This window comes from Neoarius graeffei, chromosome 16, assembly GCF_027579695.1.
Source record: "Neoarius graeffei isolate fNeoGra1 chromosome 16, fNeoGra1.pri, whole genome shotgun sequence".
Classification (NCBI taxonomy): Eukaryota; Metazoa; Chordata; class Actinopteri; order Siluriformes; family Ariidae; genus Neoarius; species Neoarius graeffei.
Window position 1 is genome coordinate 18,579,509 of NC_083584.1, and position 16,418 is coordinate 18,595,926.

Sequence of the window (16,418 nt, forward strand, 5' to 3'; positions counted from 1 at the left end):
ACTCTGCGGCATGCGTTTGACCAAGTGAGAGTAATCGATGGTCAAACGCTCCAGCCGAATGCCACCGCGTCCTTCCCCTACTTCGCGATTATGAAGGATAGATTATACCGAGTGACGCAGGACACTCAAACTAAAGAGCGCGTCACGCAGCTTTTAATTCCGAAGAGCCGCCGGGAATTGGTATTCCAGGTGGCTCACTTTAATCCCATGGCCGGACACTTGGGGCAGGATAAAACACTAGCCCGAATAATAGCCCGTTACTATTGGCCGGGGATTCGCGGCGATGTCCGTAGGTGGTGTACGGCATGCCGCGAATGCCAGTTAGTAAACCCAGCGGCCATTCCAAAAGCGCCTTTGCGCCCTCTACCATTAATCGAGACCCCGTTTGAGAGAATTGGGATGGATCTCGTCGGGCCATTAGATCGGTCAGCACGAGGGTACCGCTTTATATTAGTTCTGGTGGACTATGCAACACAATACCCGGAAGCAGTGCCTCTGCGCAATATCTCAGCACGCAGTATTGCCGAGGCACTCTTCCGCGTCATCTCCCGAGTTGGAATCCCGAAAGAGATTCTGACTGATCAAGGCACTACGTTTATGTCACGAACACTGCGCGAACTGTATGGGTTATTGGGGATTAAGCCGATCCGCACCAGCGTGTATCACCCACAAACGGACGGTTTAGTGGAACGATTCAACCGCACCCTCAAAAATATTATTAAAAAATTCGTAAGTGAGGACGCACGTAACTGGGATAAGTGGCTCGAACCCTTGCTGTTCTCAGTGCGAGAGGTCCCCCAAGCCTCCACGGGGTTCTCCCTGTTTGAATTATTATATGGGCGTAAGCCGCGCGGCATCCTGGACGTGCTGCGGGAAAATTGGGAGGAGGGACCTTCACAAAGTAAGAACGAAATTCAGTACGTTATGGACCTGCGCGCAAAACTCCACACGCTCACCCACCTAACTCAGGAGAATTTGCGGCAGGCCCAGGAACGGCAAGCCCGCCTGTACAACAAGGGTATGCGCCTTAGAGAGTTCACTCTGGGAGATAAGGTACTCGTACTGTTGCCCACGTCGAGCTCCAAATTGATTGCCAAGTGGCAAGGACCCTTTGAGGTCACACGGCGAGTCGGGGATGTCAACTATGAGGTGAGGCGAACGGACAGGGGTGGGGCGCTACAGATTTACCACCTCAACCTGCTTAAACTCTGGAACGAGGAGGTCCCCGTGGTGTTGGTGTCGGTAGTTCCAGAGAAGGCGGAGCTGGGGCCGGAGGTTCAAAAAGGGACATTGGCATCGCGTACCTCTCCGGGCCCCTGTGGAGACCACCTCTCCCCGACCCAACTCACGGAGGTCACCCAGTTGCAGACCGAGTTTTCGGATGTGTTCTCGCCCCTGCCCGTCGCACTAACCTCATAGAGCACCACATAGAGACGCCCCCGGGGATGGTAGTGCGTAGCCGCCCTTACAGGCTACCCGAACACAAAAAAAAGGTGGTTCGGGAAGAACTTCAGACCATGCTCGAAATGGGCATCATCGAGGAGTCCTACAGTGACTGGAGCAGCCCGGTGGTCTTGGTACCCAAGGCCAACGGGTCGGTCCGGTTCTGTGTGGACTATAGAAAAGTCAACGCGGTGTCTAAATTCGACGCGTACCCAATGCCTCGTATTGATGAGTTGCTCGATCGACTCGGCACTGCTCGCTTTTATTCGACACTGGATTTGACGAAGGGATATTGGCAGATCCCCTTGACTCCACTATCCCGAGAAAAAACGGCCTTTTCCACACCGTTTGGTTTACACCAATTCGTCACCCTTCCGTTTGGGCTGTTTGGGGCGCCTGCGATGTTTCAGCGGCTGATGGACAGAGTCCTCCGCCCTCACGCCACATATGCGGCAGCATATTTAGATGACATAATCATCTATAGCAATGACTGGCAGCAGCACCTCGAACATCTGAGGGCCGTCCTTAGGTCGCTGAGGCAAGCGGGGCTCACAGCCAACCCAAAGAAGTGTGCGATTGGGCGGGTGGAAGTACGGTATCTGGGCTTCCACTTGGGCAACGGGCAGGTGCGTCCCCAAATTAATAAGACGGCAGCAATTGCGGCCTGCCCGAGGCCCAAGACCAAAAAGGGGGTGAGACAGTTCCTGGGGCTGGCTGGCTATTATCGCAGGTTTATACCTAATTATTCGGACGTCACCAGCCCGCTGACTGATCTCACTAAAAAGGGGGCACCAGATCCGGTCCAGTGGACGGAGCAGTGCCAGCGGGCTTTCTCAGAGGTAAAGGCTGCACTGTGTGGGGGGCCACTTCTACACTCCCCTGACTTTTCTCTCCCTTTTATGTTGCAGACCGATGCGTCGGACAGAGGGCTGGGGGCAGTTTTGTCCCAGGAGGTGGAGGGGGAGGACCGCCCTGTCCTGTATATCAGCAGGAAGCTGTCGGTGTGTGAGGGGCACTACAGCACCATAGAGAAAGAGTGTCTGGCCATCAAGTGGGCGGTTCTCGCCCTCCGGTACTACCTGCTGGGGCGCCCTTTCACCCTCTGTTCGGACCACGCGCCCCTCCAGTGGCTCCACCGCATGAAAGATGCCAACGCGCGGATCACCCGTTGGTATCTGGCGCTCCAACCCTTTAATTTCAAGGTGGTCCACAGGCCGGGGGCGCAGATGGTCGTGGCGGACTTCCTCTCCCGTCAAGGGGGGGGGGAGTCGGCTGCAGGCCGGACGGCCGCCCGGCCTGAGTCGGGCGGTGGGGGTATGTGGCAGCGGGGGCGTGGTCAAGCGCTGGTCTGTGACAGGAGGGCGGAGTCAGGGAAGGTAAGTGGCAGAATCACGTCACCTGAGAGCAATTAACCTGTTTGTGTGTCTTCCCAGTGACTGCGCCCTATATCAGGAGGGAGAGCGAGAGCAGAAGGAGCTCAACCCTGAACCAGACGCCGGTTGTGTGTGTCTGTGCAAGTTATTGTTAGACTGAAAAGTGTGGCAATAAAGCCAATTTATAAAACCTGATCTCTGTCCTGCCGTCCTCTGTGCTCCACCCACACGTAGGGTCTCTTACAATAATGTAATTAATTAACTAGTTAATTGCAGCAATTAAATCAAAAATAAAATCTCAGGAGCCGTTTGGGAGCCGAAAGAGCCGGCTCCTTATAGTAAGAAGAGCCAAAAGAGCCGGCTCCCGAAAAAGAGCCGAAATTCCCATTACTAGAAACCGGTAAAAGGAGCGTCCTGCACGCTGTCCCTGTCTGTTGTGGCAGCCCACAGCACAACAAGCAAACACCATGGTTATTTATAGAGTGCTTACTGACAAATTAATCTATTCTAGGTGTCTGTAACACGTTTTTTTTCAAGCTGGTTCTCCCTCTCTGTCTGCAGCGTTAGTATGTAGCTTGACGTTCAAAATGGCGGACACCGGGGCGTCACGTGACCCTGTGACGTCAGGTGAAATACCTCAATAGAGCACTATATAGTGGGGACGCCATTTTGTAACTGTCCGAAACCTTAGTGAGGATTATTTACACCCTATATAGTCCACTCAAAGTATCGCACGATGCATCACGAAAAGTAGTGTACAACTGATGGTCACTAACCAAAGCAATATATCCCATCATGCATTGCTGTTGCACTGAAAGAAATCAAATTAAAAGTCTCAAATTTGATTTAATAAAAGATAGCGGCAAAGAAGAAAGTATTCAGCCTTGATTTAAAAAAAAACTGAAAGATGCAGGTACTTTGTATTGATTAATGTGGGAAATACACTCAGTATAATATGGATTTATCACAAAAATACATGCATGTATTCATGGGCGCAGCAGACGCGGGGTACGCGGGGGACATTGGGCCACATCACCTCATCCATATCGCAGGCTATATTCTCTCTTGCCAGGCACCGCGGGAAAAACGCCCTGGAATGGCGCATCCATCCTTGGAAGGCCTCCACTGGGATGTCACCACAGGCCAGCTCCATTGCCCTTAGGAGGTTCTCTCTAGTGTATGGTTGTCTGTCATAAACCTTCCATCTCCACGATGAGAAGAACTCCTCTATAGGGTTCAGGAAAGGGGAGTAGGGTGGCAGACAGACGTTTAAAAACTGGTTACTGTTGGTGGTGAACCACTCTCTGATTTGGTTTGTTCTGTGGAAGCGGACATTGTCCCAAATGATCACATAAATGGGATGTGCGGGCCCAGGATGGTGTTGTTGGCAGTCCAGGAGGATGTCTCTTAGCTCCTCTAGGAAGGTGAGGAGACGTTGGGTGTTGTAAGACCCAAGGACAGCATGCCGGTGGACAAGCCCCTCCGAACCCACGGCCGCACAAAGAGTAATATTACCCCCCCGTTGGCCAGGAACCTCAGTGATGGCTCTTTGGCCAATGATGTTATGGCCTCTTTGCCTTCGTTTCTGCAGGTTGAAGCCAGCCTCATCCAGGAAGAGGTACTCATGAGGTCTGGCCATCATGTCCAACTGTAATATCCTCTGTGAAAATGTGAAAGTGCACAGGTGTTCAGAACAACAGTCAATCAGGTAGCACAGTATTGTCCAGAAGTAATGTAGGCCACTAAGCAACACAGTATGTCCACTAACTGTACTGTGAAGATGGATGTATACTTACTTGCACATACTCGTAACGTAGGTCTTTGTGTCGCGCAGAGTTGCGCTCAAAGGGAACCCTACAGACCTGTTTCATCCACATCTTTTGGCGCCGGAGAACTCGGTCTATTGTGGCCAAGCTGACATCATCAATGCTCTCAAAGTTGACATTATCGGCAATGACTTTGTCTCTGATCTCCCGGAGTCTGATGAGGTTGTTCTCACGAACCATATCCACAATGAGGGTTTCTTGTGCCGCTGTAAATATGGCAACCCTCCCACCTCTATGTGGCATTCTTTCAACTCTAAAGAAAGAAACATGTGTTGTCAATTGACATGTTTTACAATAACAATTGATTTGAAACCAATAGACTACTTTCACAGGCTTGTAAAACTGTATTGTGACAAAGAAAGCAATAGAGTACAATACCTGTTGTGTTGTCTGAATGCCCTGATAATGATGGCCACGGTGAACCTACTCAGGTTTGGACGGACTCTTAGTCCTGCTTCAGCCATTGTCATGCCATGGACAATGACATGGTCAATGACTGTTGCTCGCCTCTCGTCCGTAATGATGGTGCGAGGTTGTCTTGCTCTTCCTCCTGGACCTTGTCCTCTTCCTCCTGGACCTTGTCCTCTCCCTCCTGGACCTTGTCCTCTCCCTTGTTGGCCTCCTCTTCCTCGTTGGCCTGCACCTCTTCCTCCTCTGATTTGAACTCCACTTCCTCATTGGCCTGCTCCTCTTCTTCCATGGCCAGCTCTTCTCCCTCCATGGTCAGCTCCTCTCCCTCCTCTGACTCGAATTCCTCTTCCCCTGACTCTGCCTTCATCCATTGTGTTTGTTTGGAATCTTCAGCAAACTGTGCACTCTGAACTTGCTTTTATACATGTGGTCACAGCATTAGCAACAAGTGTCTTCAATTTTGAGTCGTTGTGTGTAATTAATGACACCAGGTGTGTTCATTGTGTTCAAATATTGCTGACTGTGGCAAGCATTTTGCATCAAATGAGCTTTCATTTGAGAATATGAGCAGAGTTCTTTTGCAACTTGTGTTTTAGCAAGGAAAAATGTGTTTAGATTTATGAGAACGGAGGATTGTGTTTTGTGAATTGTGTCTTCATGTGAAATGTGTTTATGATATTGGCAAATGATGGCTAGATTTAGTAAATGTGTTTAGACAACTGGTCATTTGGTTTAGAGGATTGGCTTTTGTGTTTTAGCATTTGAGAAAAACTGTAATATTATAGTCAGGCTGTCTGTTGTTGCCCAGATGAGGATGGGTTCCCTTTTGAGTCTGGTTCCTCTCGAGGTTTCTTCCTCATGTCGTCTGAGGGAGTTTTTCCTTGCCACCATTGCCACAGGCTTGCTCATTGGGGATAGATTAGGGATAAAATTAGCTCATGTTTTAAGTCGTTCAAATTCTGTAAAGCTGCTTTGGGACAATGTTTATTGTTAAAAGCGCTATACAAATAAACTTGATTTGATTTGATAAATCACTCAATAGACCTCTGAAAAATTTGTCCCCCCTCACTTCTAAAATGATGGCTACACCCCTGCATGTATTTATTATTTTGAAAACCCACCAGCCGACTGATCTGGCACGTATTAATTGTGCGATAGTAATGACGTAAATACCAGTGTGATGGAGCAGTGTACAAAAGCATTTTTTTTTCCCATTTTACCAATGAGCTCTCTATATAGTCCTCTATATAGTAAATCCCTACATAGGGAGTAGGGAGTCGTGAATGAGTGAGTGATTTTGGACACCGGGCATGTCGGGAATTCTGAAGGGGATTCCTCCCAGAAATAGCTGTTGACGTCAGACTTCACAAGCGGATTGGCAAATCAAAGAGCGGTGCGGTATTTTTAAGCGTTCCGGGAAGAACGTGACACAAACGGCGATTTGTGTCCAATCTGGCAACCCTTATCATTACAAGGGTAAGGAGGCTATTTCTCTCTCCAGTCCGTGCGCACACAGCTGGAAAGCGCACCGGAGACGCGCAGGACGAGACGCTCGTTTACAGGCAACGCGCAGGACTGAGGTCTTTAAAATAGCTCCAAACATGCCGGATCACAAGAGACAAAGAGACTTATTTCGGATTTTACTCGCTTTATTATTGTGTTTTTTCCAACAAATGCCTGGTAAGTGTGAGAGGGGCTTGAATCCAAGGCTTGAACCAGATCTCAGAGGAGAACTGAACTTGTTGAAGGGCTTGGTGTTATAACTAAAAAAACCATAGCAGTAGGTGAACTATATTCTATTATAATAATGAATTCATCTAAGATTACAGCCTAATTCTAGGAATTTCTACAAATCCTTCTTTAACCTTAAACAGTTATATCCATATTTATAGACTTTAATATTATTCATTTCAGTTGTCAATTATTCATGTCAATTGTTTTCATACATTATTTGTCAAAGTTGATTTTTAATGTCAAAGGTGAGAGTCATATCATGAGCAAAACCCCCTTTGCTGGATCTTTTTTTTAAGCACAGGGTTTCATTAATTCCTGTTATTTAATAAACTGAATGAAGGCTTGTTCTTTAATGGCCCGGATGCTGCATCATTAGGAGTAATGTGTATAACGGTGTTATTTCGGGTTAGTGTGTTCAGTTAACAAGCTCTCTTGGTGTTAATTCAACACTGTAGATTAACCTGGGAAATATGAAATGTAGCTGTGTATGCAGACGACAGTTAAGCTGTTGTGAAGAAAGTTGCTGTGCTAGACCGTGGGTTACTATACAGCAGGGACGGTTCATGAATTTCTGGGCCCCTTTCCCATCGCGCCTCCAAATCTCAGTGGACCAACTTCACATGTCTGAAAAATGCACACGTTTTACTTCAAACTCTTTCACTTTGGAGACTTCTTTCTTTCTTTCTTTCTTTCTTTCTTTCTTTCTTTCTTTCACATCATATGTTCTTTCTTTCTTTCTTTCTTTCTTTCTTTCTTTCTTTCTTTCTTTCTTGCTTTCACATCATATGTTCTTTCTTTCTTTCTTTCTTTCTTTCTTTCTTTCTTGCTTTCTTTCACATCTTTCTTTCACATCATATGTTCTTTCTTTCTTTCTTTCTTTCTTTCTTTCTTTCTTTCTTTCTTTCTTTCTTTCTTTCACATTATATGTTCTTTCTTTCTTTCTTTCTTTCTTTCTTTCTTTCTTTCTTTCTTTCTTTCTTTCTTTCACATCTTTCTTTCACATAATATGTTCTTTCTTTCTTTCTTTCTTTCTTTCTTTCTTTCTTTCACATTATATGTTCTTTCTTTCTTTCTTTCTTTCTTTCTTTCTTTCTTTCTTTCTTTCTTTCACATCATATGTTCTTTCTTTCTTTCTTTCTTTCTTTCTTTCTTTCTTTCTTTCTTTCTTTCACATTATATGTTCTTTCTTTCTTTCTTTCTTTCTTTCTTTCTTTCTTTCTTTCTTTCTTTCTTTCTTTCACATCATATGTTCTTTCTTTCTTTCTTTCTTTCTTTCTTTCTTTCTTTCACATCATATGTTCTTTCTTTCTTTCTTTCTTTCTTTCTTGCTTTCTTTCACATCTTTCTTTCACATCATATGTTCTTTCTTTCTTTCTTTCTTTCTTTCTTTCTTTCTTTCTTTCTTTCTTTCTTTCTTTCTTTCACATTATATGTTCTTTCTTTCTTTCTTTCTTTCTTTCTTTCTTTCTTTCTTTCACATCTTTCTTTCACATAATATGTTCTTTCTTTCTTTCTTTCTTTCTTTCTTTCTTTCTTTCTTTCTTTCTTTCTTTCTTTCTTTCACATCTTTCTTTCACATCATATGTTCTTTCTTTCTTTCTTTCTTTCTTGCTTTCTTTCACATCTTTCTTTCACATAATATGTTCTTTCTTTCTTTCTTTCTTTCTTTCTTTCTTTCTTTCTTTCACATCATATTTTCTTTCTTTCTTTCTTTCACATCATATGTTCTTTCTTTCTTTCTTTCTTTCTTTCTTTCACATCATATGTTCTTTCTTTCTTTCTTTCACATCATATGTTCTTTCTTTCTTTCTTTCTTTCTTTCTTTCTTTCACATCTTTCTTTCACATCATATGTTCTTTCTTTCTTTCTTTCTTTCTTTCTTTCTTTCTTTCTTTCTTTCTTTCTTTCTTTCACATCTTTCTTTCACATAATATGTTCTTTCTTTCTTTCTTTCTTTCTTTCTTTCTTTCTTTCTTTCTTGCTTTCTTTCACATTATATGTTCTTTCTTTCTTTCTTTCTTTCTTTCTTTCTTTCTTTCTTTCTTTCACATTATATGTTCTTTCTTTCTTTCTTTCTTTCTTTCTTTCTTTCACATCTTTCTTTCACATAATATGTTCTTTCTTTCTTTCTTTCTTTCTTTCTTTCTTTCACATCATATTTTCTTTCTTTCTTTCTTTCACATCATATGTTCTTTCTTTCTTTCTTTCTTTCTTTCTTTCTTTCTTTCTTTCTTTCTTTCACATCATATGTTCTTTCTTTCTTTCTTTCTTTCTTTCTTTCTTTCTTTCACATCTTTCTTTCACATAATATGTTCTTTCTTTCTTTCTTTCTTTCTTTCTTTCTTTCTTGCTTTCTTTCACATTATATGTTCTTTCTTTCTTTCTTTCTTTCTTTCTTTCTTTCTTTCTTTCTTTCTTTCACATTATATGTTCTTTCTTTCTTTCTTTCTTTCTTTCTTTCTTTCACATCTTTCTTTCACATAATATGTTCTTTCTTTCTTTCTTTCTTTCTTTCTTTCTTTCACATCATATTTTCTTTCTTTCTTTCTTTCACATCATATGTTCTTTCTTTCTTTCTTTCTTTCTTTCTTTCTTTCTTTCTTTCTTTCTTTCTTTCTTTCTTTCACATCATATGTTCTTTCTTTCTTTCTTTCACATCATATGTTCTTTCTTTCTTTCTTTCTTTCTTTCTTTCTTTCTTTCTTTCTTTCTTGCTTTCTTTCACATCTTTCTTTCACATCATATGTTCTTTCTTTCTTTCTTTCTTTCTTTCACATTATATGTTCTTTCTTTCTTTCTTTCTTTCTTTCTTTCTTTCTTTCACATCTTTCTTTCACATAATATGTTCTTTCTTTCTTTCTTTCTTTCTTTCTTTCTTTCTTTCTTTCTTTCACATTATATGTTCTTTCTTTCTTTCTTTCTTTCTTTCTTTCTTTCTTTCACATTATATGTTCTTTCTTTCTTTCTTTCTTTCTTTCTTTCTTTCTTTCTTTCTTTCACATCATATGTTCTTTCTTTCTTTCTTTCTTTCTTTCTTTCTTTCACATTATATGTTCTTTCTTTCTTTCTTTCTTTCTTTCTTTCTTTCTTTCTTTCTTTCTTTCTTTCACATCATATGTTCTTTCTTTCTTTCTTTCTTGCTTTCTTTCACATCTTTCTTTCACATCATATGTTCTTTCTTTCTTTCTTTCTTTCTTTCTTTCTTTCTTTCTTTCTTTCTTTCACATTATATGTTCTTTCTTTCTTTCTTTCTTTCTTTCACATCTTTCTTTCACATAATATGTTCTTTCTTTCTTTCTTTCTTTCTTTCTTTCTTCTTTCTTTCTTTCTTTCTTTCTTTCACATTATATGTTCTTTCTTTCTTTCTTTCTTTCTTTCTTTCTTTCTTTCACATTATATGTTCTTTCTTTCTTTCTTTCTTTTTCTTTCTTTCTTTCTTTCTTTCTTTCTTTCTTTCTTTCTTTCTTTCTTTCTTTCACATCATATGTTCTTTCTTTCTTTCTTTCTTTCTTTCTTTCTTTCTTTCTTTCTTTCTTTCTTTCACATTATATGTTCTTTCTTTCTTTCTTTCTTTCTTTCTTTCACATCATATGTTCTTTCTTTCTTTCTTTCTTGCTTTCTTTCACATCTTTCTTTCACATCATATGTTCTTTCTTTCTTTCTTTCTTTCTTTCTTTCTTTCTTTCTTTCTTTCTTTCACATCATATGTTCTTTCTTTCTTTCTTTCTTTCTTTCTTTCTTGCTTTCTTTCACATCTTTCTTTCACATCATATGTTCTTTCTTTCTTTCTTTCTTTCTTTCTTTCTTTCACATCATATTTTCTTTCTTTCTTTCTTTCACATCATATGTTCTTTCTTTCTTTCTTTCTTTCTTTCTTGCTTTCTTTCACATCTTTCTTTCACATCATATGTTCTTTCTTTCTTTCTTTCTTTCTTTCTTTCTTTCACATTATATGTTCTTTCTTTCTTTCTTTCTTTCTTTCTTTCTTTCTTTCTTTCACATCTTTCTTTCACATAATATGTTCTTTCTTTCTTTCTTTCTTTCTTTCTTTCTTTCTTTCTTTCTTTCTTTCTTTCTTTCACATCTTTCTTTCACATCATATGTTCTTTCTTTCTTTCTTTCTTGCTTTCTTTCACATCTTTCTTTCACATCATATGTTCTTTCTTTCTTTCTTTCTTTCTTTCTTTCTTTCTTTCTTTCTTTCTTTCTTTCTTTCTTTCACATCTTTCTTTCACATCATATGTTCTTTCTTTCTTTCTTTCTTTCTTTCTTTCTTTCTTTCTTTCACATTATATGTTCTTTCTTTCTTTCTTTCTTTCTTTCTTTCTTTCTTTCTTTCACATCTTTCTTTCACATAATATGTTCTTTCTTTCTTTCTTTCTTTCTTTCTTTCTTTCTTTCTTTCTTTCTTTCACATTATATGTTCTTTCTTTCTTTCTTTCTTTCTTTCTTTCTTTCTTTCTTTCTTTCTTTCTTTCTTTCTTTCACATTATATGTTCTTTCTTTCTTTCTTTCTTTCTTTCTTTCACATTATATGTTCTTTCTTTCTTTCTTTCTTTCTTTTTCTTTCTTTCTTTCTTTCTTTCTTTCTTTCTTTCTTTCTTTCACATCATATGTTCTTTCTTTCTTTCTTTCTTTCTTTCACATTATATGTTCTTTCTTTCTTTCTTTCTTTCTTTCTTTCTTTCTTTCTTTCACATCATATGTTCTTTCTTTCTTTCTTTCTTGCTTTCTTTCACATCTTTCTTTCACATCATATGTTCTTTCTTTCTTTCTTTCTTTCTTTCACATCATATGTTCTTTCTTTCTTTCTTTCTTTCTTTCTTTCTTTCTTTCTTTCTTTCTTTCTTTCTTTCTTGCTTTCTTTCACATCTTTCTTTCACATCATATGTTCTTTCTTTCTTTCTTTCTTTCTTTCTTTCTTTCTTTCTTTCTTTCTTTCTTTCACATCATATTTTCTTTCTTTCTTTCTTTCACATCATATGTTCTTTCTTTCTTTCTTTCTTTCTTTCTTGCTTTCTTTCACATCTTTCTTTCACATCATATGTTCTTTCTTTCTTTCTTTCTTTCTTTCTTTCTTTCTTTCACATTATATGTTCTTTCTTTCTTTCTTTCTTTCTTTCTTTCTTTCACATCTTTCTTTCACATAATATGTTCTTTCTTTCTTTCTTTCTTTCTTTCTTTCTTTCTTTCTTTCTTTCTTTCTTTCACATCTTTCTTTCACATCATATGTTCTTTCTTTCTTTCTTTCTTTCTTGCTTTCTTTCACATCTTTCTTTCACATCATATGTTCTTTCTTTCTTTCTTTCTTTCTTTCTTTCTTTCTTTCTTTCTTTCACATCTTTCTTTCACATCATATGTTCTTTCTTTCTTTCTTTCTTTCTTTCTTTCTTTCTTTCTTTCTTTCTTTCTTTCACATTATATGTTCTTTCTTTCTTTCTTTCTTTCTTTCTTTCACATCTTTCTTTCACATCATATGTTCTTTCTTTCTTTCTTTCTTTCTTTCTTTCTTTCACATTATATGTTCTTTCTTTCTTTCTTTCTTTCTTTCTTTCTTTCTTTCTTTCTTTCTTTCTTTCTTTCTTTCTTTCGTCTCCTAATGCTGAAAGGCTGTTCAGTATGACCAGATTGTGAATAAAAGGCCTGGCATGAGTCTCCAAGTCTGATTATCCACTGCAGCAAGAGTGTGAGTGAGGTTATTCGGGTTTAAACTGTTTCTCAGACAAGCAGCTCTTTATCGGCGTTCATGTGAGACATCAGCAGGAAGCGTAGCTGCTCATACTGTATGTTACCAAGCGAGGGTGCTATTTCATTACAGTTTTTCTCGATTGCTAGCACACATTTTCTGAAAACATGTCTCACATTCTCAGAACTCTTCACACAAATCCAAAAACTCTCACACAATTGGCAAAACCCCTCACTTATCCTGCAAAATGACACTTTTCACTCAAAATAATACACTTCCTTCTCAAAATGCTATTTTGTTATCAAATGACATACACAGACAGTCACATGAATAAACATTCATAACAACCAGTTGAACACATTGTGCATATGGTAAAACACATTTCTCCATTGATGAGAATGGCGTAGGCCTTCTTTTTCAGTGTGGCACATCAAATAGTACGTATGTACTCTAAGCTGTGTTGTACAATAATTATGTTTGCTTATTTTTTATTCACAGAATACACAAACACAGTCACAAGTACACTTTATTTTTCCCACAAGAAATGTACATACTGTGCAACTGAAACAACACAAATCCTCATCAGAGCTGTATACAAAATAAAACACTGTAGTATGTTGATTCAACAACAACAACAAAAAAACAAAAGCTAGTCTACTTCGTCCTGTCGTCTATTATGATCTGGCCACAGGACCTCATCAACATTGCATGCAATATTTTCTCTGGCCAGGCAGCGTGGGAAATATCGCCTGGCATGGCGGATCCATCCATTGTATGCATAAATGGCAATGTCCCCACATGCCTCCTCCATAGCTTGGAGGAGAGGAGCACGTGCCTGTGGATGGCGTTCATGCACCTTCCACCTCCAAGAGGAGAAAAATTCCTCTATGGGATTGAGGAAGGGTGAATATGGAGGCAAGTAGACTACTAGAAAACGAGGGTGGTCAGTGAACCAATTATGGACCAGAGCAGCCCTGTGAAAACTTACATTGTCCCAAATGACTACATACCTGGGCTGCTCTGGTCCATCTACCTGATCAGGTGGAATTAGTCTGTTGTGCAAAGTGTCTAAAAATGTAATTAGATGTGCTGTATTGTAGGGCCCCAGGGTAGCATGGTGATGGATGATGCCATTGCTAGTGATGGCTGCACACATGGTTACGTTCCCACCACGCTGCCCTGGGACGTCAAGAATGGCACACTGGCCGATGATGTTTCTTCCTCTCCTGCGGTGTTTTGCAAGGTTGAAACCCGCCTCATCAATAAAAATGAAGCGGTGTTCCTGTGCAGCCACCTCTAGCTCAAGAAATCTCTGAAACATACATGACAATATACTGTAAGAAATGTGTTACATCATGAAACATGATCCTTATGATGGCAATACAATGCAGTAATGAAATACTGTAAAGTAAGCAGACCATATTTTGCATTATTGAGAGTATGCATAAATTGTGGAATTGTACATCACTTACTTGCACATAGTCGTGTCTCAAGTCCTTAACTCTCTCTGTGTTGCGAGAGAATAACACCTTATAGACCTGTTTCATTGTCATCAGGTTTTTGCGCAACACCCTGTCCACTGTTGATAGGCTCACTGTTTGAACATTGTGAAACACATCATTGTTGGCAATGATGTGCCTTTGTAACTGCTTTAGAGTTATGGCATTATTTTGTCGAACCATATTGATAATTTCTGTCTCCTGTTCAGGAGAAAGGAGACGCTCCCAACCACCTCTCACTGGTAGTCTTTCAGTTCTGCAATATAAATAGAAAAATAGTGTACACATTGTGTCTGGGAATACACTAGTAGATATGTTTACCAAATATTTCAAACATTCCTCTCAGAATTTTTACAGTCCTACATACAGTAACAGTCCATATGTAATGATGTATTGCAGTACTGACATTACTGGATCTGAGATTTCTTACCTATTGTCATTTCGAAACATCTGAACAATGGCTGCAACAGTGAACCTACTCAAATTAGGTTGAACACGTAGCCCAGCCTCTCTCATTGTTAGGCCATGGTTGACTACGTGGTCAACCACAGTGGCTCTGATCTCATCAGAAATTACAGTCCTTTGTCGTCTTCGTCCTCTTCCATGTCCTCCTCGTCATCCTCGCCCTCCTCTCATTCTTACTCCTCTACCTCTGGCTCTAACTCCAATGTTTCCATCCATGTTCACAAAGCAGAAAAACTCACCTGTTGCCCTTTCTTATATAGTTCTGATTGCTAATTGTGAAGAGGCGTGAAAGGAGTTTTCCCAGGTGACGAGGAAGTGCACATCGTATGTCAGTTGAGGTTAGAATTTTGAATGACAGAGTGTTACATGTGAAAACAGTGGTTTTCCTTGATGAAAATTGTGCCAAATGCAGAGAATTGTGTGTAGAGTTTAGAAAAAGGTGTGTTTCAGAATTATAATTGGAGTGTAAAGCAAGAAATGTGCTTGTAGTTCAGCTGAATTGGTTCAGGGTATTGGTGCATGAGTGACATGTTGTCAAAATTTTGTCACAAGTACCAGAAATTGTGTGTTAACAATCGAGAAAAACTGTAATGACTGAATTCAGCACTAATAGCTGCAGGATCCTGTAATCCTCCAGGACGTGTGCTTGATCCCCAGGTTCTAACAAGGTTTAATTTTTCCTAGGTACATGTGCTCTACACCCTCTGCAGCTCCATCCACCAAGCATTGTGGTGAAATTTGGGAGCCCTGTATCGGCGAACTGCAGCACAGATGCCCCATCTAACAGCATAGGCTGGGAAATATCTCAGGGACAAGTGACAAAAGTGGAAAATAAGTTTGCTACTTGGACTTTGCAGAAGCTTACACATTGGGACATAAAGCCAATGTGCTACATCAATCTCGAAAATGGTGGGCAATATGACCGGAATCTCAATATTACTATATACAGTGAGTTTTTTTTTCCTTTTAAATACCACATTTCTATTTTTTCTATCATTGTAGAATATAGACAGATAACATATGGATGTTTGTGAAAGGTCATGATTGAAAAATCCTTCCAGGCAACATATTATATGCAATTAGATTTTGAGAAAGACGAAGTGGAAGTGAATGAATGTCTGATCTGTATTGGAATCTATTATGGTCCAGTTCCATAACTGAAACTAAAATAAACTATAACTACATACCTGCAAATCACCTGATGCTGTATACCTAACAATTATAAAAATCAGTTTTCAGTTTGTTATTGACCGTATTTTTTATCTCAACAGAGCCTCCAGACTGGGTTTCCATCAGCACCGTGAATCACACAGGGCCAATGATTGAAGGCACAGAGTACAAACTTCAGTGTAAAGTTCAGGATGTTGCTCCTCTTAGACTACTCACTGTGACCTGGTACAAAGGACAACAGCTCGTATACACTGACAGCTCTTTTCACAACAACAACAACAATTTTCCAGATAATATAACTTCGACGCTTCAGATCTCTCCGCACAGAGACAATGATGGAGTCCAGTACAAATGTGAAGCAGAACTGAAGCTGGGACCATTAGGACCTCAGCCTCCTCCTGTAGCATCATCAGATCCTCTCAACATTACAGTATATTGTAAGTTCTCATGTTAATCCTTAAAGGTTTTGATAGTGAAGTTGAATTCTGGGTAAAATTTTCTATTTCTGTTCCTGTTGGTGTTTCGTTGACACACACACACACACACACACACACACACACACACACACACACACACACACACACATCGTGTATCTGATGTGTAAATGTTTGCCGAGATAAAAAGCGTCCTGCATTCTACGATTCCGGAGATTACTGATGCAAGGAAGCAACTATCACATGACCACCATGGGGCGTTTGACTTACTTTTAACCAAAACAAATCCGTGTAGGCGAACATGGCGGACTCCGCTCTCCTGCCAGCGGGAAAGAAAATGAAAGCCTGCCTAATGAGTACAGATATAGCAAGATAGA

General features: G+C 39.9%; 1 protein-coding gene across 4 annotated transcripts in view; it reads left to right on the forward strand.

The window, feature by feature from the left end:
* The first annotated feature begins 6,520 nt into the window (after positions 1–6,520).
* LOC132900482 (hemicentin-2-like) overlaps positions 6,521–16,418 on the forward strand; it is a 96,745-nt gene continuing 86,847 nt past the window's right edge. For 2 of the 4 annotated variants that reach the window (XM_060942595.1, XM_060942594.1), the window contains exons 1-3: positions 6,521–6,733; positions 15,122–15,385; positions 15,709–16,044. In XM_060942595.1, the coding sequence (XP_060798578.1) occupies positions 6,655–6,733; positions 15,122–15,385; positions 15,709–16,044 (679 nt within the window). In that variant the 5' untranslated portion in view covers positions 6,521–6,654. The remainder of the gene's footprint in view (positions 6,734–15,121; positions 15,386–15,708; positions 16,045–16,418) is intronic. The other 2 variants (XM_060942596.1, XM_060942597.1) reach the window with 2 other exon arrangements.